Here is a 24,244-nt window from a genome sequence, read left to right as displayed (position 1 = left end):
TGGAGGAAACACTGGATTCCAGCGGGTATCTACAATGTCTGTATCCCATTCATTGTTAGTGATGCGGAAATTGTTCAGAAATGGGAGGTCATTTCAAACACTAGTCGTCTGGTTTTATCTAAGGTCCACTCATCAGGTAAACTTACAAAACATGCTGTTTTATTCTGCAAACGAAATGAAGATTTCCATCATACTCGCAGTTTGCCAGTATCAGCCCATAATAATGACACCACTGCCTGCAGTCAGCGAAGGTCTGGAGGATCATACTGCCTCCAGCCACTGACAGTTCGCTCACTGTCACGCTGACATCGTAATCAGTTTAGTTAAAGGTAATTTCCAAGCGGATATGCGAGAACCATAATAGACAAGGCGTTAAAAATTACAAAGACATTTCCATAAACCTACCGGCAACAGCTGGGACAAGCTTCTTTCTCTGTCATTGGCTCGGGACTCCCCCCGTAACGTTAGAGGTTGAACGTACACAGTCGAGTCCGAGGTCTGAGGGCCTCGGTTCGTGAAGTTTCCATTCTAGAAGACTAAATATCATCCAAACAAGGGAGGTAAGATGATTGTTTCTGAATTGTACATTTGCATACACTGTTTACACGGCAGAGGCGGACCAGACAGCACACACGAGTCTTGTCTAACAAGTTAGCCTAGCCTAGCTGGCTAGTAGCATGCTAAGAGTCGCCCCAAAAGCAACGGGGATACTGAATGACTGTTAGCCACTGCCAGTTAGCTAGTAGCTAGTGTGAATAAGATGCTGTTTCCTATGGTATAACTCGTGCATTGAAAGCATGTATTAAAGATTTCGGAGTGCTACACATTAGTTGAAATAATGTTTCGACTTGGGTCAAACAAATTCCATGTCAGTTAAAGTTAACGATGTTGTAATCCCAGTATTAGCTAGCATTAGCACCACTAACATTAGCGTTGACGCTTAACGCCAGCCCAGCTTTTAGCTTGTATGCAACGTTATCTTGATAATTGCAGCTTTAATATTGTTTTGGAGCAGCTGACCAACCAAACCTCGAGGCAAATTAGCTGACAAACATATTACTCATGAAGCAAAGTTTTGCCAACGTTAACGTGAGTAAAACGAGTAATAAATGTAATGCCACTTTGCCACAGTTAACTGTCAGCTGCACACTACTTGGCTTTGTTTGGCTCTGTGGAGTTTCTCGCGGACTTGAGGACTGTCCACTTAATTTGCTTCAGATGGTATCAGATTCTAACCCTTAAGTTGTCTCTTTTGCCCGTTCGTCCCCTCAAGGTTGAACTGCAGAGAGATGGCAGACAGTGCAGGGCTGCAGTTTGTCAGCTCCTATGCTTTTGAAGCCATGCAGAAGGTGGATGTGGTGCGCTTGGCTGCCCTAAGTGACCCAGAGCTGAGGTTGCTGCTGCCCTGCCTGGTGAGGATGGCTTTATGTGCTCCAGCTGATCAGAGCCAGTCCTGGGCACAGGACAAGAAGCTTATTCTCCGCCTGCTGTCTGGAGTGGAAGCTGTCAACTCCATCGTTGCACTTTTGTCTGTGGACTTTCATGCCTTGGAGCAGGATGCACGAAAGGAGCAACAGCTCAGGTATAGATGACTTTCTCATGGTAATATGATTATTGCTACAGTTTGGTGATGCATTTACTGCCTCTGTTTTTACATCAACAAACTCTACAACTGATTACTGTTTTCCAAAATCGCCTGGGAAGTTCATTTCATCAATATACGCAATGTGCTGTCTCTTCTGCCAGGCACAAGGCAGGTGGCTCTAATGGAGAAAGCATCCTGGTGTCACAGCTACAGCATGGCCTGACTCTGGAGTTTGAACACAGTGATCCCCTCAGGAGGCTCCGTCTGACCCTCAGTGAACTGTTGGCCATCATGAATAAGGTATAGTCAGAGGTAGCTTAAATGGGATTTGCAAGCATTCTTCTTATGAGAGTAATAACACACAAAGACCTATAAATTGAATGTATAAAGGCTGTTAGCAGTTGATTTTAAAGAGAGCACTTAATGTGCCAGCCTAAACTAGCCAGATAACTGATGACAACATAGAAATGGGGGAGATTTTAGTGGCTTACGTCTGAAAGGCTGCCTTTTGTTTAATATAGAGATGTGGAAAGACATATTTGATGCTAAAATATGAAGAGAGGAGTTGTCTAAATATAAAGAAATGCATGAAAAATATCTAACTTGTGGAAATGAGTTGTGGGAGTAAGAAACAAAATTGCACAGCTTCCTTTACTTTTTCTAAATGACCCGTATTGGATGACTTGGATGATTGATCCACACAGTCTGTTTCCATTGTCGTTTCTCAGGTCGTAGACTCAAATGGAGAGTTCTTCTTGAAGTCATCTGAACTCTTTGAAAGCCCCGTTTACTTGGAAGAGGTCGCCGATGTCCTCTGCATTTTACAAGCAGGTACCTGACTCCTCTCATCATCTTAATAGTTTTACCTGGAGGTGCTGGTGTTGGTGTGCAATGGCTTCTGCACAAGTGTGCTCATTGCAAGAATCAAAATTGTGGGATCCACGATGCCCACCCCCCATTGTTGGAATGTAGTCTTGAGAAATTGCAGCATGGAGATATATTTTGGATTAAGACCATGTAATAAATTGCAACAAAACTGACACCTTGATGACAACAACGAGGACATGTATATGAGCACACAACAAATATTTCTAATATTTCTTTAAATCCAGTCTTAAAACATTGTTATTGTATGTGTGTGTTTATTTGTTCTTTCTCTCAGAGCTGCCTTCCTTGCTGCCCATTGTGGATGTGGCAGAGGCTTTGCTTCATGTCCGCAACGGAGACTGGTTTTTGTGTCTATTGGTTGCCAATGTCCCTGACAGCTTCAATGAAGGTAATTCATCTGTCTCATAACAGTGCACATGCTGTCAGCTGATAATGTCAGATGGAGTGGCTGTTTAATTGCCAGTACTTGCTTTGTATAGTTAGCGAGTGAACCTGCTGTGGCAGAAACAGGGCTTTACTTAACATTACCATAGAAGCTTCGCTCCTTCATTCAAGTATAGGCAGTTTGCTATTTAGTTGCCATCACATTTTCTTTCAGAGTTGAGCTGTTTCCCCTCTAATTCTGGCCATGCCACTGGCCCAAGGGTGTATATATTTGTCTTTGATTGATGATGAACATTACTGTCTCACTCTGGCTCGCTGAGTGTGCTGTGTGTTTTGAGAGATGCATTATAAGAAAATGCCTGCTGTCTCCAGTGCCTCCTTATCACACACAGGGGTCAGGGCTAAGTCAGTAACTTTTGGTGTGTTACAGAGCAATCCACATCAAGGAAGCCTTTTGGCTTTGTTACAGGAAAAGACCTTGTTTCACTGAATTGAAAGTGAAATGAATTGATTTAAGGGTGAGGTGTGGGAAGTGGTTGTGTCTGGAAGCATCAAGATCTGCCATGTTGAAGACAAACTGGTAACCAGACTGAACTCCACCGGCTCTTTTATGGCATATGAAATAATCCAAAAGTGGCAGAGATGGAAACGAATATCATTTCAGTGCTTGTCATAATCTCAGCCAACCATAAACCGTTTTCCTTTTAAACTGTCAACTGTGGAAAAGTACAAGGGAAATGAGATGAGGCTGTGGAAATGCTGTCTTCTTGATGGCTGTTAAGTCTTATTTACAAGCAAATAAATGAGTCATGATTCTGCGGTTTATAGAGGAATATGACCTGGCCGTGACATTGGAGAAATCATAGAGTGTCCCTGTCTGTCAGTTATGTACAGAAAACCAGGAGACCTTTAGGCAAGGATTACATCATTAAACCAACATGACATATTGCATTAAAATGTATTGATTTTCTAGCATTTCCCTTACTGTGTGGGAAAATCAAATTCAGCGAGCATGTTGCTAGTAGGCAGCAAAATCCCCTGATTCAAAGCATCAAATGTAAAATTTCAGGAAATGTAATAATCCAGATGATGTTTTTTAAGGGTGTGCAGTTTGTTTACTTAAATGTGCATGTCTGTCTTTGCAGTTTGTAGAGGTCTGATCAAGAATGGAGAGCGTCAGGATGAGGAGAGTGTGGGTGGTCGACGCAGGACTGAAGCCCTCAGGCAGTTATGTCAGATGAACCCCTCACAGGCCCTCAACATCAGAGCAATGGTGGTCAGTTACACTATGAATATAATCACAGGACTCCAAACTAACCTCAGAATCGCACTTAACCCGTCACCTCCCAAAGTTTATCTATTTCAGATGAGAGGATCCAGTGCAGCTGTTACATTCTGCAGGAGATGCGTTTGTGTTGAATTGATTCTGCTGTCCTGGCTGTTTTCATGTTGAACATTGTCAAGCATTTCACAGCTGAAGAGCCAGATCTTCCTTAGGAGTCGGTGGAGACCAAAAACAGAGATAAAAGAGAGTAATTATTAGATGTACATTAATCAGATGGCCAGAAAAACGACTCCAAATAAATGATAATGTTGCTTCGTAACTGCTGGATGTGTCAGTGAGCCACTGTTTGCTAACAAGTTTTCTGTATCAACTTAAACGGTAATGATATGGTACTTTTCTCTTCACAACTTTCCAGTTGTTTCTGCTGCCTCCAAGTGCCCAATGCGATCTTCTTAATCTGAATATATTTGATGCAATGCACAACATGCCATGTGTTGCCACACAGCTTTGTTAATTAAAAAGAGCTGAAATTATTAGATGATTGATTGATGAGTCAGCTGACATCAAATATTGACAACAATATTAATAACAACAAAGTTGATAAGAAATTGATTGTTTCAGGATTGTTTTCAAGCAAAAATGCCAAATATGCTCTGTTTTTACTTCATAATTGTGAGGTTTTGCTCTTGTTCTTTGTCTTTTGTAAGTGGGAAAAATATAAGACTTCCCGTTGGGCTTTAGGAAAGCTGTGGTTTTTGTTAATTCCTAATTGAACGGAATAGTTATTTATTCTCTACTTATTTCACACAAAAACTTCATAAAGGCTGGAGACACAGAAGATCTTTGTCGTCCCTGATTTATGTTGTGATACACTTGGTGATACTCTCCCTGAAGGGAGATATTTGTCTTCCTGCTTCCCCCCCCGTTCTCAGGAAGGTTACAGCACAAGGTCAGTTATCGAATGACGCCCCAGGAGGTAGTAGAAATTCATAGCCTTGCTGAGGGATGCATCAGCAGGACTCATACAAAAAATGTCCTGAGAGTGGTCAAAAGAGCGGAAAACATGCTGTTTCGACTGGTGGTCAGACAAAATAAGACCATGGAAATAATTCAAACATGAAGACTTGTTAATTAATATTATTAGCATTATTATTAGTAATATTATTTTATTATATAGTTTATGACTTCTAGTTTATTCAGCAATTAAAGTAAGAGTGGGTTGTATCACACTGTATATTGACTGATATACAGTATAATTCACTGTGTTTCTTCTCTGTATTCCTAGGTGGAGGAGTGTCACCTGCCTGGTTTGGGTGTGGCTCTGACTCTCGACTATAAACCAGATACAGCAGACGAGGCAGTCAGTCCCCTTGTCTCTTATGTCAGCGGTCTACTACTGGGCACCAACAGCAAAGTCCGTACCTGGTTCAGTATGTTCATTCGCAATGGACAGCAGGTGAGGGGCCAGGGTTTATTCTGTGTTTCATTTAAGGTTGTAATTACACACACACACACACAAACACTCCAGTAAGGAGGCGAGTTAACATGAAGAAGATTGTAATACAAAAAGATCCACTTTGGTATCTTGTCTCATCGTGTTGAGCAGAGCACACGGAGGCAGCAGCACTCTGTGTGAGATGACAAGACAAGATGTTGTGGTGTACTCTTGGAGCGCATTACAAGAGTCTCACCATGTTAAAGCAAACACTCGTAGTCTACTGGATGAAACAGGGCTAGGTTAAGTTAAACTAGGCCATGCTGACATGAATTGTGATTTGAATTTGATTAGATGCTCAGAATAAGGCGTGAACATGTTCTGGTTTTGTAGTAGTAAGATTAGCATCACCATGGTCAGGATTAAGCCAGGGTTTCTAATGTGCGTGTAATGTAATCATGCTGAGTGTGAAACTATGAACGCTCCCTCTCTCTCTCTCTTTCCTCTCTCTGTCTCTCTCTCTCTTTCTCTAACGTCAAACTGTCCTTTGAAGTAGTGAGGACCGGCCAAAATGTCCTCACTCTCTGCATTGTCAACAATTTTGTTTATCAATTAATGCTTTATTGTTAATCATTTTTTGGATGCCAGAGCATTCACTGGTTGGAGCCCTGATGTAAATCTTGGGCGCATGCAAAGCAGTTGGCTCATGCCTTTCCCTCGCTCTCTCTTTGTACTGCCAGCGAAAGAGAGAAAGCAGCTCGGTGCTGTGGCAGATGCGCAGGCAGCTGCTGCTGGAGCTTGTCGCCATCCTGCCACGCTCCCGCAGCACCCACGTGCCCAATGACGGCGATATGGAAGAGGAGGGCGGCTCAGGGTACTCTGGCCTCAGAGAGGAGCATGTGGTGAAGGCCAGTGCTCTGCTGCGGCTGTACTGCGCCCTCATGGGCATCGCAGGCCTCAGGTAGGTCAAAGAGGATGCAGCAGACCTCCTGACATTTGATGCTTGTGTGATAATGATTTCAATGTGCGTTTAGTTGTTTTTAGAGTTTGATTTTGAGATTTGAAAATAACTGTTTTCCCTGTAGTTCTTAACTAAGAATGCATTATTTAGTCCAGTGCAAATATTAAAGATGATCCATTCATTGAATTTGTTCAAAGTATTGGTTTCATTTTAAAAGGTTCATGTTTTAACGATAATATCCTCAATGTGATCCCTCTGCAGACCGACAGATGAAGAGGCAGAGCAGCTCTTGCAGCTGATGACCAGCCGGCCCCCGGCCACTCCTGCCGGCGTTCGCTTCGTCTCTCTGTCCTTCTGCAAGCTGCTGGCTTTCCCTACCCTGGTCAGGTATATAAAGCTGGTCTTATTAACTCTTATTTTTGAAAGTCTTTCTTTTATTCAGCAAACATAAATGGGATCACAAACCCTATTCAACTACCAGTGGTTTTGAGGTTTGATTTTTTTTTTTTTTTTGCCAATGCATACTGTCTGCCAGAAGTCCTCTCTGCATCTTTTTAACACTGTCCTTTGTTATATAGAGTGTGAGTATTATCCTCTGTGTGTGTCTATGTCCAGCACTCCAGAGCAAGAGCAGCTGATGGTTATGTGGCTCAGCTGGATGATCAAAGAAGAGGAATACTTTGAAAGGTAAGATTAATCTCTTTATTTATGATAATGGGGCATTATTGAACAGGCATTATTGTATGGATTTGCAAGTCCAAATGAACAGTGAGTAAAAGTTTATCAAAATCTGCCTTCTGACTTCTGACTGCTGCTGCCTGTAACACCCTTATTTCCCCTACGGGGTATTAATAAAGTGTTGTCTTATCTTATTTTATCTTATGTAGAACAGATTGCAATTCATGCAGGTCATGCCTTTTTACTTAATTGAACTCAGTTTTTTTGCTATGGGAAGAGACATTGTAAAATATGTATACACACCATATTAATTTTGTAGTCTTGGCTGCACGATGTAATTTAAGTTTACGTTTAAAATATTGACACTGACATTATGCAGTGGTCGCCCGTGGTGCAGTGAATTTGTATTTCTTAAAAGCAGTGACTGTCATAGAATGACTGAACAGTGTGTCTGTGTTTAGCATGCAGTTTACATGAAAGCACAAAGTGTTTGTACTGCTCTTAACTACATTAGCAGTTTTAAAAGAGGCTGTTTTAAAATCCTGAAACACCACCGAGAAATAGCATTTTTTCAATATATTGAGTACATGATGTGTAATTCTGACAGCCACAATTATTTTGACAGAACTCCTTATTTTCTCAGATTTTATTATTTAGCACTTTTGATTGTTGTCAGATTTCTAGGATTTTTTTTAATGTTTCAAATCATTTAGTCTTGCTTTTTAGCATTCTCCTCAGCAAATGTCTGATCATTATAGAATTCAGACAGGGTACACTGTCCTCTCTATTGTTGCACTTACCACACTGATATGGTCTCGGTCATTAGTCCTCTGCTCCAACAGAGCGTGTCAGTGACAGAGTTTATTGAAACGTGACAACAAATGAGTGAGAAGGGCAGAAACACTAATACCCACAGAATAAACAAGGTGCAGTAGCAGTTAAATGGAGTTAGAATTGATAAATCCATGTCTGAATTCATACTTGAAGGTGTGTTTGCTTTATTTATGGCATTTGATGTCCCTTCTGTAATTGTTTACATAGGCAGGGACAAACTCAGCAAAGCTTGGGGCACAGGCTGATGAAGAAGTTGTGTGTGTGCGTGTGTGCGTGCGTGCGTGCGTGCGTGCGTGCGTGCGTGCGTGCGTGCGTGAGTGCCCGCTGCATGTGTGGGTTGATGCAGCTAGCATAATCAGTTTATGAAAATGTGCGTCCTGTAAGATGCAGGCTTAACGACATGTCCAAGTGTCTTTTCTCACTCACCTCACATGCATATATGTGTGTCCTCCCCACAGTGCTGCAGGCGTATCTGCTTCTTTTGGAGAGATGCTATTACTGGTTGCCATGTATTTCCATAGCAACCAGCTCAGCTCCATTATTGAGTTGGTGTGCTCTACTTTGGGGATGAAGGTAAGCTGGTAGGTGGGAGAGAGACAGTGATCAATACATTAGTCTGGCTGACCAGCTACTGGCCCCACTTCTCCACTGCAGCGGTGGTGCATATAAAGACTCTACCACTGATGAAACACTTGCAGCATGCACATATCTGCTAAGACACTCTATACCCTGTGGCCAATTTGCTGTTTTATTACTTATTAAGTGCACTATTGTTTCCTGCCTGTGTGCTAAGTAGTTTTCCTGTCTCAGTGTATTTTCCACTAAGATGTGTAATGTAATTGGATTTAGAGCCTGTTTGCTTCCACCCCTAGGGCAGTCCTCTCAATTCAGTGTTGTGCCTGCCATGTAGAATTTTTCTTATGAAATATGAAAGGAGGGAATTACAAAATACCAGCACTGTTGCCTGCAGGTTGTTTTCACTCACAGTAAACCTTCCATTGTTGACGGTCTTTATCTTTTTCTCCTTTTTTCTGTGCAACTTTCTCCAGATTGCCATCAAGCCCAGCTCTCTCAGCAAGATGAAGACGATCTTCACACAAGAGATCTTCACAGAACAGGTACATACAGCTTAAGTCCATCCAGCACATTTTCTACCTGACAATTCCAGTGTTCAGTCGTTTATTTGGATGTTTGTGTCAGCCTTTGTTCTCATCAACCCTTCTTTATTTTCCCCATCAAGAGCTGTAGTAAATTCAGGAATGTAGAAGCTTTTAATTTAACAGCTTGTCAAAATGAAATAAAATGTCCCTCAATTGGCCATAAATCACTTTAATATACATTATTTAAAAGTACCCAGCAGTTTTGGGTAGAGGTATGTTTTGTAAACATTATTATATTATCTGTCATGTCTACAAAGTTAATCATGCTTGCTATCAGGTCATCAAACAAAATGTCTAACGCCCTTTATAAATTCGTGGTCCTTTAAGTTTTAAAGATGTATTTTTTTTAGTCCGTTTCAGAACGAGAACTGTGATTATGCACAGCACAGTTGTATCATGTCTGTGTTGTGTTGTAGCAGTAGCTGTATGCACGAGTAGGAGTGTGCATCACATCTGGTTAGGGGTGATTCTGTCATGACATGTGCAATCTTTTAGCTGTATATTGTTGCACATTATTATACATTATATGGAAATTCTGTTTTTTAACCTATAAACAGATTAAAAAACATGACTAGGGATGTCTGTTTTTGGCTAATCCAGTTAAGTGAGTTAATACCTGAAGCATCAAAGAGCTTCGTCATCTTGAAAGAAATCTTTTAAATTGTGCCACATAATGATATTGTGGCGCTGAAATATACAGAATTTGTAGGTGTTTTTTGTTCATTTCACATTGGTGCTGTTTAGATAACTCATTTATTTGGGTGTGTAGGTGGTTACGGCCCATGCTGTGAGGGTTGCAGTGACCAACAGCCTAAGTGCCAACATCACAGGATTCCTCCCCATTCACTGTATCTACCAGCTGCTTCGGAGTCGAGCCTTCACCAAGCACAAAGTGTCCATCAAGGTAGGAGATGTGCACTAGATGGCCCATAATGATGACCAGCTGCTAAGTGATAAGTCTGTTTAAAATATTGATTTCGCCCTCCGGTGCTGTCCTTGTGTGCATCTGCCAGGATTGGATCTATCGGCAGCTTTGCGAGACAACCACCCCCATCCACACCCAGCTGATTCCCCTAATTGATGCCTACATCAACTCCATCCTCACTCCAGCATCCAAGGCCAACCCAGAGGCCACCAACCAGCCCATCACTGAGCAGGAGATCCTCAATGTCTTCCAGAGCTCTGCTGGGGTGAGTCAGCCTGAGGGTTTCTTGGTAACAGCAAAAATCTAAATCTACACCCTAAACAGTTCATGACATTTTGCGTTCCATTACCATTATTAATTGCTTTTGTTCCCTCTTTTCAATGGCACTTAACAGATTGCTTCCTTACATATCACACCTTCTCTATCAGTTTTTCTGCCACCCCTGGTTTTTTTTACGTAATTATTGTAATAGCAGTAATTACTGTTGGGATACAGTAAGACTCTATTGTTCTACAAATTGCACTTTTTTCTTTAATTTTTTTTTTTGCCCATTTTTTCATCTTTATTGGACAAAGGGGGTTGAAGAGGTAGACAGTAAATTGGGGTATGACATGCTACACAGGTCGCTGGCTGGAGTTGAAGGAGCGGCGTTGCGGTTACATGGCGTGTGCTGTAACCATTCAGCTACCAAGGCACTCTGTGCTTTTTCATCCATATCCAATTCCGTCTTCCGTTAGATGAAATACTATTGTTGCGATCAGGTTTCAGGAGTTATGATTTATATGTAATCACATTTCAAAAAGACGTTATGAGTATTGAGTTGCTGCACTACACATAAGAATCAAATTATAGATATAGAATTGTAGATCTTTTTTAGTCCGTAAAATCCTTTTGAATTTCAAAAGGAGTCTGAAGCTAAATTGCTGCTGCACAATTTCTGTGACATAAATATGTTAATAATGACAGAAGTTATTTTTGAAGTTGGGCATAGTTGTTGAATTGGGTGGTTTAAATAGAAATTACCACCAATTCATCATCATTATCACCGTTCAGTATCCATCTCCACATTCACTGAGGTGGCAGAGCCCTCTTGTGTTGCCCATCCCTGACCTGTATCTGTTGTTTTGCTTCTCTCCTTCACTGTTGTTTAGCAAGGGGAGGCTAGTCGAGGAGGACGACAGCGCTACTCCATCACAACCCAACTCCTTATCCTCTACTACATCCTGTCTTATGAGGAGAACCTGTTGGCGAGCACCAAACAACTGGGTATGTACAAGACAATAGCTGTGTCCCGTATAAGACTGCACTGTGCCTGGCTTCCTACTGTGCTGTTGGCTCACTTCCTTCCCATTTCTTATGTTCTCTTCTTCTGCCTGTCTAAAGTGCATCCATTGTCATCTCCTCCACTGAAGGAGGCATTGTATTTGAGATGGAGGGAGTTTGTCAGGCAGTGAGAGGAGAAAGGCAGCTTTTGTCCTCTGTGAAGTTGTTGGAGATGCTCTCACTCTGGATGTGCAGTCATTCATCCTTTTCTCTCCCGGCACTGAATGTTGGCCGCTTCATAGAGAATAAATGGAGGGCTGACAAAGAGCCAAGTACAATGGCTGCGGGAGCTGAGCTAACTAGGACGGCTGTAGGTTAGATTGAGCATTAGCAGTTAGCCTAGTCAGTGTTTATTCTCTCCCATGACGAGCTCTGCTCTTGCCCTTCATTAGGCCAGATTTATGTGAGAGTTTATGCCCATCTCTTTAATTGCTGTGTTTACCCAAGTGCTCCCGCAGCCTTCAAGGAAGGAGTAATGAAGCCCATCACCAGTGGTAATGAACCCACGTCAATGAAAAATCACCTCAGCTCCTCTAACGCATCGGCACAGCGGCTCTGGCGTCCTTACTCTGCCAAATAAAACACTTATGCTCTCTCTTGTCCTTTTCTTGCTTTATCCTCTCACCCCCTATTTCCTGTCTTATAGTTTCTGCACCTCACTCTCCCTTTTCTCTTTTTTTAAGCCTTGATGCAGAGGAAGCCAAAGTCCTACTCAGCAGCCTTGATGGACCAGATCCCCATTAAGTACTTGGTTACTCAGGCCCAGGGACTGCAGCAGGAGCTAGGGGGTGAGCCTAAATGTACAAAATTGTAGTTGTAAGCCCGTATTTCATATCACTTCACAGTAAATATCACTACTCTCCCAGAAAAGCTCCTAATCTTGTTTGTCTTTCCCCCAACCACATTTCTGTTTATTTTTTGTGGGCAGTGGTAAAGAATGTGAGCAACCCTTGTTGGAAATGAGCAAGACTTTTACTTTTGGGGAAAAAAGGAAAAACACACACACACACACACACACACACACACACAAAAAAAAGGGTAATACAAATAACCTGCCTATTTCTTTCCCTGCACCCAGGTCTCCACTCTGCCCTGCTGAGGCTGCTGGCCACCAACTATCCCCACCTATGTCTAGTGGAGGACTGGGTGTGTGAGGAGGAGGTGACGGGTACCCTGCCCCTGTTGAGGAGGATGATGCTCCCCAGCAACACCTGCAGATACACGCAGAGCCAGCTCCACCAGGGTGAGGGGGTGGAAATGAGGGATGAAAGAAATGAAGGTTTCAGCTGATAGTTCTGAATCCATTAGTACTGGTCCTTTAACAGTCAGGGCCATATATGAATTGATTAGATAGAATTAAGGTAAACAGGCATTTTTCCATCAAACCAGCACCAGTGATACTAATCCTCGGAGCCAGGGTTGAGAATGAGAGACTGGTGTTGCCAGTCTTGAGTAGAGCAGTACAGTACCTGTAAATGTATTATATTGTATAATACACTTGCAGGTGAAAGCTGTTATCCAACTGAAATCTTATATCAATGGTTAATCCTTCAGGGTTTAGAGGATTATGCAGTAATTGGCTTCTTTTTGATAGAGATCCTTGACAAAATACAAAAGCGTAACAGGTAATCGCATTCATGCCGTTATGCCGGTCAATGTACAGTATATATACATTTACAAATTGATGTTTTATGTATTTATGCAACGAGGCACAACTGTTTTGTTTCAAGGCATGCAGGGTGTTTTTAAGCTCCCTCTGTACAGCAACCTTCTTCAGCAGAATGGTGACAAGAAACACAATGATTAATTCTGACTAGAAAAATATGGTAAGAATAGAAGAATAGCTCCTGTGCCTCCCTGAGCTTGGTGGTAGGAGGTGAGCATTCTGTAGTTTTGACACTTGATAGCTTTGATTCACACTTTTTGTGGATTGGAGTTCAAAGGATGACATGATTATAGTTCTATAGTAAATCTGAACAGATGTTTGCCAGATGTTGCTACTGTCTTGCACTGGATTTATCTGATGCTCCAGAAATGTTTGGTTTCTATTCATTTTAGTGTACACATTTGGTTCAGATCAGTTAAATGCACACAACAAGAATCCACAACTCTTGACCTTGAAGATTAACGCAGCCGTTTGCCCCCCCAGCCTTCCAGAAGTTACCATCTAGCAGTCCCAGGCTGATGCGGATCATGGAACATTTAACACTGCTCTCACCTGGAGACCTGATCCCTTATTCAGAGGCCCTCACAGCCAGCATGGCTCTGCTGCTGGAGCCCGCTGTGCCCCGACGAATACTGCAGACCCTCAACAAGCTTTGGATGGGCCTCAACACTGTGATGCCTCGCAGGTACTTGCTCTGGACACTTTATAGACAAAGTACAGAAAATTTTGCATCGCAGCGCAGTGAGAATCCCACTGAATGTCACATGGGAATAATACATGACTGTAATTACAATATTTAGTGAGTTTACATTATGTGAGTTCAAATTTCATATAGGAACCAGATAATTGATGTGCCTCGTGGATATGGGATATTTGATATTTTCTGCCTTTTTGTGTGCATGAATAGAATCACTTGGGTATTGGGTCTCAAAATCAATCAAGAGTCCAAATAAGCATCTTTTCTTCAGTAATTAGAATTTGGCATCTTTTGTTTAACTTAATGAGTAAAAACTGCAAGTACATTAAACAAAAAAATCAAGGCCCAAAGAAAAATAAGGCTATGAACCCACAGATTAAGTCATGTTCTGTTTGGGCTTTTGATTCCATTTCTCATTGTGTGTCTTTTCAGTAAAAGGTTAACAGTGGTGCTTGACATGGTGTCGTCTCTACCGTGGCAGTGTAAAGTTGCTGTGAGACTCAGTAAATGGATTAAAGGAGGACCTGTGAAACAGGAGTTGTTGCCCTTAACCCCAAACTGCTTGCTCAATGATTACTGTGTGAATAGATCACAGGTATTGAGCTAGGCAACTGTGTCAACCTGTAGGTACTCTCCGGACAGTAGAGGGTGACCCTCACTGTGCCCCAGGGCCCACAGGAGCACAGTTACCAAAGCTCTGAGCAGACATCCTATCGATCCAAAAGGAGGCTGTAACTAGAAGCTCAGTGAAGGAAAACTGAGGGAGACTCCGTGAGGGAGATGTAAGGGATTGTTGCCCCCTCCCTCTCACAGTATTCAGTGGTGCAGAGGGCTAGATGACGGGCTCTGTGAAGCTAGGAGGGGGCAGCAGTGCCAAATTTCACACAGACCCACTGATTGATGCTGGTGCACAAGCTGCAGGAAGGCTTGGAGCTGCAAGAGTACCCTGCTGTTTATAGTTTAGCATTGGTCTGACAAGAGAGATTGAGGGTGAATTGCTGCCACAGGCTAATTTGTGAGTAACTGAATTACTGAAGTCATTAAACCCCTACTGAAGTGTGCCTCGCGTCATGTTTTAGTAGCATACCAGAATACAATAAATCCATTTTGGAAATACGGTGGACAGTTCATGATTAGTTCATTGTAAGTAGTTCATCTGAATAAGTTTATTTTTGTCACGCAATTGCAGATTTTCTGAAATGTGCCATAATGTCATGTGTTGTCACACTACTTTATATGTTAAACTCAACAAACCTCAGTTTGAAATGAAATTCTTTGAGTCATGAAGCTCCAAAAGCTGAGCAAAAAGAGTTTAACATTCCCAGTCAGGTCGTGTATTTCCTCCACTTCATAACACTGTGATATGAATGAAGGTTAAAAGTGATCTTTCTGTCTTGCAGGCTGTGGGTGATGACAGTAAACGCCCTGCAACCTTCAGCTAAGCTGCTCAGGCAGCAGAGGTACACTCAGAATGACCTGATGGTGGACCCTCTCATCGTGCTGCGCTGTGATCAGAGAGTGTACAGGTAACTGCAGCACATATTCTAAAAGGCCTAATGCTGTACAGACACATGGATGCAGGTCTGTTTATGCTACACTAGGTGTCTGTGTACTCAGACCTGTTGACACATTTCTTAATTCTCACCATATGGTCCCACACAATTGGCTGCATTTATTTTCACAATATACAAGAATGGTGTAAGATGTGTGGGATACCTTCAAAGAAATCGTTGAAAGGTTTCACACACATTGTGAGATTCATGCTGTAATTGTGAGTGTCTACTCAAAAATATTTACATGTTTTAATGTTAAGAAAACACAGTCTCTTTCTTATACTGTCCATTATTGCAGCACCTCTACTCACCCTCACTCTGAAACACTGCGTTTTATCTATTTAAGATAAAAGCCTCCCGAAAAGCCCAGTCTGCTCTCAGAGGCCTGAGCAGGTGTTGACCTCTGTATGCCTGCATCAGCTCTCCTGAGTTTTTGCACCCACAGCTGTGCTGAGGACATGACTGAGAGCGGCGACCATAGTTGTGACATCACAACCTTAAGGAAGTCCTGATGGCACATTTAAAGGCACAGTTTCTGAATATGGGCTGTGTGCATTTGTCAGTGGATTGAGGATTTTGATACTTTCACAGTATTTATAAAGCACCCAGGCCTTCTTTATAATCAAAAGAGATATGGGAATCTCACTTTATGCATTATGAATTTTTACTTAACTTTGAAACACTACTATGCCAGTCACTATTATCTTATATCAAAATCCATGAAAGGAAGTGTTGTTTAATTTACACGTATATTCAGCAACAATTTTGTGTTTAAATGGGCCCGAGCAGATGGCGAAAAATGGCAAGATTTGACATTTTTAGAGCAGAAGACCAAATGACTTGAGAGATTAAAATGAGTTTTGATGCCAAGCCGTTTGAGATAATTGCAAAAATGTCAATGATGAGTTCAATGATTGTCGTTAAATTAAGTGGTTGGTGGAATTTGCACCCCTCCTGTTAAATTTTGGTACTTCTAGGTCTTAAGGTTTTTACTGCCAAATATTTTTAGCAGAGAAAAATAAGAAGAAATTATATTACTTTTATATTTGCCCTGGGAGACTGGAAACTTGAGTTGGGAATTTGCAAAAGTCGTACAGAGGATGGCATGGCAATTTTTAAACCACAGCAGTTCACAGCAGATAAGCAGATAGATGAATACGTACTTTGCACACACCTTGATACCAAGCTGGATTTAAACAGGTAACATTAGATGTGTGAAATTAATTTCATACAGATTCCTGTAGCCAGCTACTACACATTAACTTCTTGCATTTGTGGCACCTCCTAGAGACATAATATCCCAAGACAGCATGGCGAAGCTCGGACCTAGCACTCGAACACGTGCACCGAGTTTGGTTACAGTCACTTAAGCCAATTCTGATAAATGAGAATTTATGTAAAGTTGAACTTAATACACAGGTTAAAAAGCATTCAGTTTAATAACAGACTGACACATCAAAATTAAGATCCTCAAAGTTTGTAGATGACCCTGACTCAGTTTCAGACCATTGGCCCAAAGGTTTCTGAAAATATACATTTCAGAAAATTGCGATAATTTCAGAAAATCTGGCATTTGAATCTGAAGTTTGACTCTTGGCCAAGACCTTTTCGAGAAAATTGCAAAAATATTAACTTCTTCATTACAGCGCTACCTTGAGGTCAACGAGTGTTGTTTTTTGTGCCTGATTGGTTGGAGTTTGCAATCCAGCTGTTCACTTTGGTGTTTGTTTGTCTTACGTTTTTTTGCGACACAAACATTTTGTGGAGAAAAATAAGAGCAAAAAAAGAAAAATAAATAACACTAATGAGAACAAAAGAACAACAGGTCCAGCAGCGACTGACATTGCTTGGGCCCATTATGAAAGGTGTATTCATATCAAGTATATTTATTGGATCTCTTGAGCATTTACTCTTTTAATTTGTTTTGTTTTGGCAGATTTCCTAAAAACAAAAAAAACAAACAAACAAAAATTTCTGAGGAAAGTCTGGTTTCAACTGTTAATGAAGCTCAGGGGAGCTCTGATTCTGCTGTGCTCACATCTTTCAATTGTATTCCTGTTTATTGTGTGTCCAGAGCCTTGGGTTTGTTATCCTTGTCAAATTCCACCAGTTGACCCCAGACCTGCAACTCATACCAAAGCAAACAAAATTATAGGTTGAGCAAATGTTTGTTTGTGTTTCTTTGCCAGGTGTCCTCCTTTGATGGACATCGTCCTTCACATGCTGAATGGCTACCTGCTGGCCTCAAAAGCCTACCTACACTGCCACTTGAAGGAGACGGCTGACTTTGATCGGCAGAGCCAGACAGTCTCAAACCTGGGCGTGCCCGGACAGCCGGATACACCCGAGGTCACCAGGGAGGAGCTGAAGAACGCCCTTCTCGCAGCGCAGGTATTGTAAACCACTAACTGACCCATTCACACACACTGTGTCTCTCTTACACACTCAGACCTCATTTTTACAGAAGAGCCATTTTTGTTTGCATGTCATGAGCATCTGGTAAATGTGAGAGATCATCTTTCACACCTGAGAACATCTATGTAACCATAGGACAGTGCAGCCGTTCAGATTCTCCTGGAGGTGTGTCTGCCAACCTCTGAAGAGCAGCAGCTTGGGGCCAACATGGAGAGCCTGCTGAGGAGTATTCGAGGCCCCTTGCTGGGGAAATCGAAACACGGAAGCGTGGAGCCGAGAGCCAGCGGGAACGTGGAGACCGCCGAGCCAGAGGGAGGGCTGCTCAGTGACTTGAGGGAGGTGCAATGTCTCATCTGTTGTCTGCTGCATCAGATGTTCATCGCTGACCCCAACATTGCCAAGTTGGTCCACTTTCAGGTAACACAATGGGAAAAAGAAGCAGGGTGTACACCTGCTTGTTGTTTTACTGTGAAAATGGGAAGGCTGGCAGGTTTAGAGTCCAAAACGTAAGAGCGAGAGTGTTGAAACAGGGCAGAATCCAAGACCAACAGGGGCATGGTCTGTTCGCAGGCTTTTGGTGTTAATCAGGAACTTTCTGATGTACCTGCTCCTTAATGACCTTCCTGCATGACTAGATTATCTTGTTAGAAAGTAATGTTATCATACGTGATCATCTGTGTAAGTGGTTGAGTGGATAATGCCATATTGCTGAAAATAAGTTTTCAAGAAGAGCCAAATCATGTTGACAGCATTAGTCATCGCGTTCTGCCTTGGCTTTAGTGGTCAGTTACTGCAGAACTCCCAGAAGTAGCAGATGGCCATATGGCAGACTTCATCAAACAACCCTTCCTCTGTCACGCTAATCCACCCTTGTCCACAGTCCCAAGCAGAAGCTGCTGTGCGCATTTGTGTCCACACACATTTAATATAGAAGTACTTTGTTTACTTAAATGACTACTTGATTGAATTGACTCTGTATTCCTTATTCATCCCTTATCATTCTTGGTTTTTATCGTAAGATTTATATTTCCTGCTCTCTCACTCTCTGTGCCTCTTTCTGTCAGGGTTACCCTCAAGCTCTGCTGCCTCTAACTGTGGCAGGCATCCCCTCCATCCATATCTGTCTGGACTTCATCCCAGAGCTGCTGGCCCAGCCCCAGTTGGAAAAGCAGGTGAAGCCTTGCAACCTTCCCTCCCATCTCTTCTCTTTTTCCTGGCTTTAAATCCTGGACTTGCCCTGGTTTTGTGCCAAAGTCTCTCTTACAGTCTTGTTTTTTTAAAGCAGTTGTGAATGTGTGTATGCCCACAGATCTTTGCAATCCAGTTGCTATCGTACTTGTGCACCCAGTATGCCCTACCCAAGTCCCTCAGTGTGGCTAGGTTGGCCATCAGTGTCATGGGGACCCTCCTCACAGGTCAGTGAGCTGTTTTTCTTTATCTTTATCTTTTTTCCTTGAATTTGCTCCCAGCACCCTCACTGGGTGAATCACGATGCAGCCTGTATACACTGTATCAGTATATCATATCTGTGTTGTCATACAGTGTGTTGTGATATTTGTATTCCTATATTTGGCTGCCACCATCTGGCCTTTGGCTGTTAGTGCAGCATTATCTCTCCATTACATAAAGTGTACAATGCAGCCACTGTATTTATTGTTAATGCAGCTCTTGTCAGTGCTCTGAGTGTGTGTGTTCTGTTTTTTAGTGCTGACTCGTGCCAAACGTTTCTCCTTCTTCATGCCCATCCTGCCATGCCTGGTGGCTTTCTGCCAGGCCTTCCCTCCACTCTATGATGATGTGGCAGCTCTGTTAGTACAAGTGGGCCAGGTTTGTGCCTCCGACGTTGCCACCAAAGCCAGAGACATCGACCCTCTCATTGCCCGTAAGTACAGTGAGTCGCCTGGGTGCCATTATAACAGTTTTTTAAATGGTATTATTATTTTTTTTTAACCACTGGGTTACACTTTTAATTGATGCATGATTTGTAATAATTGCTTGATGCTTGGCATGATCATTTTAAGTGACAGCTAGGCGCTTGGTGTCAGCAACCAGGTCTCATTTGGCCTGCCTCAGCTCCACCCATGCTCCACCACTTTGCCCATTTTTGGATCAGCTGGGAGTTTGACGGTCAGGTGCTGCCAAGATGGTGTCGGTCGGAGACACTGTCACTGAGCTTCACAATGTCACTGAGCTTCACAATAGTTACACACTTTACTGTAGGCCTGCATTAGATCAAATGAAGCTAATACAAGTTAGATAAACATTTCTGACAGTTATATAGGTCTGGATTAAGAAAATGCATCTTTCAAAGATTTCCTTTAATGGCTGAGAAAAGGATACGACTTTCTTTTGAATTCCTACTTCACCAACACTGCCAATAGTTTGCCATCTGGCTGGAAGCACCACAGGCAGTGATTTAACCTGTGCCTCTGCAATGTTGAACATGTTTTGTAGTTTGTGGCCTGCTCTATCCAGGTGTCCCAATTAATACCATCTGGCAGTCCCAACCTGAGTGTGCCAGATCTCATCTACTGAAAAAAAAAAAGAAAAAAAAAAGCCTTGATCAGCTGTAAATACTGATCATGCGGATTAATCCAGCAACTCTTAGCATACATGATATTTATATAACATGTAGATTTTCATTGTGCATGTGCCTTGTTTATACATGGACATAAGTTTGTTGTTTTCCCTGCCTCAGGCCTGCAGTATCTGAAGGAGAAGCCTCAGGGGGCTCTGGCTGCAGGAGGAGGTTCTTCCAAGCTGACTTTACCTCAGAGGACAGCAGAGGAACTGGGTGGTGCTGACCCTGATGTCCAGCTCTGCTACTGCATAGAGGCCACCTTCATGGACATCATCAGCTCTACCCTTCATGGACTTTAGACCAGACACACATATTACTGAGGAAGAGAAAGAGGGGGGACTGGACTTAAACCAACAACTCTAAACACTGCCTCCGAAAGACATTCATCCTCAGAGAGGGCTACTGTCAACACACATCCATTCATCTTTAACAAATGGATTCAGACTGATGTCACCTTCAAGGGCTTTCAGACAATGTAAGGTTGTGGGTTACTCTCATTGTTGACATGTTGTACTGCGTATTCATTAGACTCTGTTCAGTCTGCACTAAAGTCAAGGACTGAAGAATCCATTCTCTACCATCAGACTCCTTTTTTTGACGCCTGATTTGCAATCTGTTCCAAAATGTATGCTCATGTGCTCTGTCAGAGTTTGTAGAAAGTAAAAAACGCTAGGCATATTTTTGTAAGCTGTAAGCCTTGTGACCTTTTTTCTCAGCAAATGAAAAAAGGAAAATGTTGCCTTGAAATAAAATGTAGAGCTTTTGTACTGTATTTGTTTGTAATAAAACAAAGAAACCTTTTCATTGATGAGGTGTATTTGGAACAAATGGGGAACATTTTGGTTTGACTTTGTGTTATGGCCATCCGTTCAGTCTCCGATCTGAACGAGCTGCTTTCGGGGTCATTTTTCTTCATGTCCAGGGTTTACGCTAATCCGCACCGTGCTCTCGCGATTTTTGGAAGTTCGTGATATTTGTTTGAACGTAGACGTTGGAGGATGCCGGTGCCAAGAGAACGCGCATAATTAGACGAGACAAACAGTAGGAGAAGAGCGGACGAGTACAATTGGAGACCATTAGCTGGTTTACTGTAGACATGAATGACAAGCCATTGAAAATGGAGCCAGACCTGCCGAAGCTAACGTGTTTTTAAAGAAATACACGATGTACGGACAAGCAGGAGGAGGCGCAGAGGGACAGTGGAGCTCCAGGTGTCAGCGTCAGGTGAGAGGACATCAATTAACTGCTAAAAGCGACATTTTGGTCTTAAATAAAATGTTTTAAAACTCCACTTAAACTTCTACTGACAAGTTTAAAAAGACATTCTTAATGTTCCTAAATTTAGAGAGCTCCACATGTCTGCATGGGTTCAAAATGGCTTCAGTTCAACCTTTGGAGAGCTCAGTCCTCTGGTACATGTTTCTGTATTATTAGCTACGAAATAACGCTAACCATGATTAAAAAAAACAAAATGGCCTCCAGTGTCCAGCGTTATATGTATGATGTAGAGTTGGAGCTGCTGCCAGTGAGAAGCCGTGACGTCCAAACACAGAAGTCCTGGTTCTGTTCACGTCGGCTCACCGTCACACCGTCATGGCTGAACGGTGCTCTTTCTGGAGCGGAGCCATCTTTAATGATCCTATAAGCCAAAATGTCACATAGCTGTGAAAACGCTAATTGTGCAAATGAATAACTGGGGTATGAGGTTTTCTCTGATGTTCCTGGCCTGTAACAGAATTTCATTCCCGCTGTAGTTCGAATATGTTTTATTTCATCCTTATTTACATACTGAAGTATGACAGAAACACAGTTGTTAATTTCAGGTGTCAGTTACTAATGAGGATATTGAAGATATAACGCAACTTAAATTAACAAAAGAAAAATTTAAGATCACTGAGAAAACATGACTCAAGAACAGTAAATCCTTCAACATTAAGTTCTAGGTGTTTCAAAAACAGTTCCCCCCCTCCAGCATTAGTTATTTAGTAAGTATAAATAAGCAAATTGAAGTATATTGCGTCTAAAACCACTACCCTCCATATGTAGGTGTTTCATTGCAGAATGTGAGCTCCTGTGTTGCAAAAACTTTGAAATTCCCAGAGAAAACACAGAAGACGTAACCTCTGTGTCCTTAATGGTAGCTATGTCCCTGACTGGTGTGTGTGTGTGTGTGTGTGTGTGTGTGTGTGTGTGTGTGAGAAACAGAGGGAGGTGGTGTGATGGGTCCCTGGAGATTGTCTTAATATTCTGAAGTGTGAGGCAATGCTCTTTTGAAGTTTTTCGTCCTTGAGTGGGTCCTCTGTGAAATTTCTGCCAGTGTGTGTGATGTGGTCTGTGTTTCTTATGGCAGTAGTTCATTTTAGTGGAGGTGGACCATGTGGCTCAGGGAAGCTGGGCCAAACTGGTGTACCGGTCTATGAGAGGTGACAGAAAGTGCAACCAATTAGGCCAAGTGAAGTCAGTCATTCGTGGCTTTCTGTGGTGGATTTGTCTGCAGATGGCAGCCTTTGCTCTCAGCTCACTTGAATTCAGATGATCAGTAGAATTTACTTGGAAGTGGAGCTACATTAGCAAATATCAATTTGCAGTCTGCTCCTCATTTCAGAGTAAAGTACTCCAGCAGGGATTTTCCTGATGCTGCACATTTAAATCCAGTGAAATGTCCTGAGTGATTCTTTAAGTTATATCACACTCAACTGCTGAATAACAGCAATATTGAATAGACACTGTTGAAAACCTCATCCAGACTTGGTCTTGGGAGAGAACTCTTCCTTTGCTCCACTGTGGTCAATCTTGTGCTGGTATTGCAGACAGCCCTGCTAGTAAAAAACATTCACTGGTTTGGTTCATGGTCATATTTAAGATAGATACACAGTGCCGTGCATTTTCCACAGAAAAACACACAGAACGGACTGTGCCGAGGCAGCAGGGCGTACACTCAGATGAACATGGTGAAATACAGAGCTTCTGTTAGTCTTATCTTTACATGGCAAAGCATATTATTACACACTGTTGCAGTTGCTTTCTAATATGTAACATTACTCCTGAATACAACTCAGAAATGTGTCTTCTAAAATGTACAAATACTGTATTGTGTGAGATTGTTAAAGGGCCTATGTTAGCGAATCCTCTTATGCAACTCTTAGGCAACGCTGCATGGAATAATTCTTGCCTGGTTAAATACATTTTGCACAATTCTGTGGATGACATATCACATTGTAATCTCAGTTTGGGCCTCTTGAAAACCGCTGTTGACTTTCTGAAGTCTTTTCAATGCCGTTGTCTTTTAGAGTTTATCATTCAAAGCCATAACTGCTTTAACTGTCAACAGACAGTTATAGAGCCTAGTTGAAGTGGCTGCCTTCTTTTCTATTGTAGCACTCACTTGCTGCCCTTATTACTTCACATGAATCCATAGTATTGCAGCTGTACCATGGTATCCTAATAGACATCTCCTGGTCATTCACCAGAGGGCAGTCTTGCCACACTAAAAACAACAGATCCACTCTGTCAGACTAAGCCCATTAATTAAATAAACCTTCAAGAGCAACCTGCGAATAGTTTTCAAGGTTTGCACACATTATGCTAAAATGTAAAACTCTCTTAGTTATAGATGTTACTGTGGAACATACCCTATGATTTACAGTGTTTATGAGCAATAAGCAGTTGCAAGTGAAAATGTGAATGTCTTACATTCACATTTTAGATATTTCCTCTATACACAGTAACTCACCATTGTATGAGCAGCCAGAACGACCTTGTACATATAAAAGAATTGCCGGGCACTGAAATAAACAATGACAGAAGAAGATGTACATTTTATCGAACCTCTGAAACTGTTATATCCAGTACAAATTGGGTGATAATATACAGT

General features: G+C 42.1%; 1 protein-coding gene across 1 annotated transcript; it reads left to right on the top strand.

The window, feature by feature from the left end:
* The first annotated feature begins 238 nt into the window (after window positions 1–238).
* ints2 (integrator complex subunit 2) lies at window positions 239–21,174 on the top strand. The gene is made up of 25 exons (XM_076751335.1): window positions 239–560; window positions 1,274–1,582; window positions 1,747–1,885; window positions 2,314–2,416; window positions 2,748–2,861; window positions 4,003–4,133; window positions 5,428–5,598; window positions 6,318–6,538; window positions 6,800–6,925; window positions 7,154–7,225; window positions 8,509–8,623; window positions 9,100–9,168; window positions 9,980–10,114; window positions 10,224–10,400; window positions 11,287–11,401; window positions 12,142–12,246; window positions 12,537–12,701; window positions 13,608–13,809; window positions 15,222–15,347; window positions 17,564–17,765; window positions 17,925–18,206; window positions 18,854–18,961; window positions 19,099–19,204; window positions 19,495–19,671; window positions 20,488–21,174. The coding sequence occupies exons 2-25, from the start codon at window positions 1,290–1,292 to the stop codon at window positions 20,667–20,669; spliced, it is 3,636 nt and encodes a 1,211-aa protein (XP_076607450.1). The 5' UTR covers window positions 239–560; window positions 1,274–1,289; the 3' UTR covers window positions 20,670–21,174.
* Window positions 21,175–24,244: the final 3,070 nt, after the last annotated feature.

The sequence above is a fragment of the Chaetodon auriga genome, chromosome 15 (genome assembly GCF_051107435.1).
Source record: "Chaetodon auriga isolate fChaAug3 chromosome 15, fChaAug3.hap1, whole genome shotgun sequence".
Lineage (NCBI taxonomy): Eukaryota > Metazoa > Chordata > Actinopteri > Chaetodontiformes > Chaetodontidae > Chaetodon > Chaetodon auriga.
This window is presented reverse-complemented; position numbering and strand designations above follow the sequence as displayed.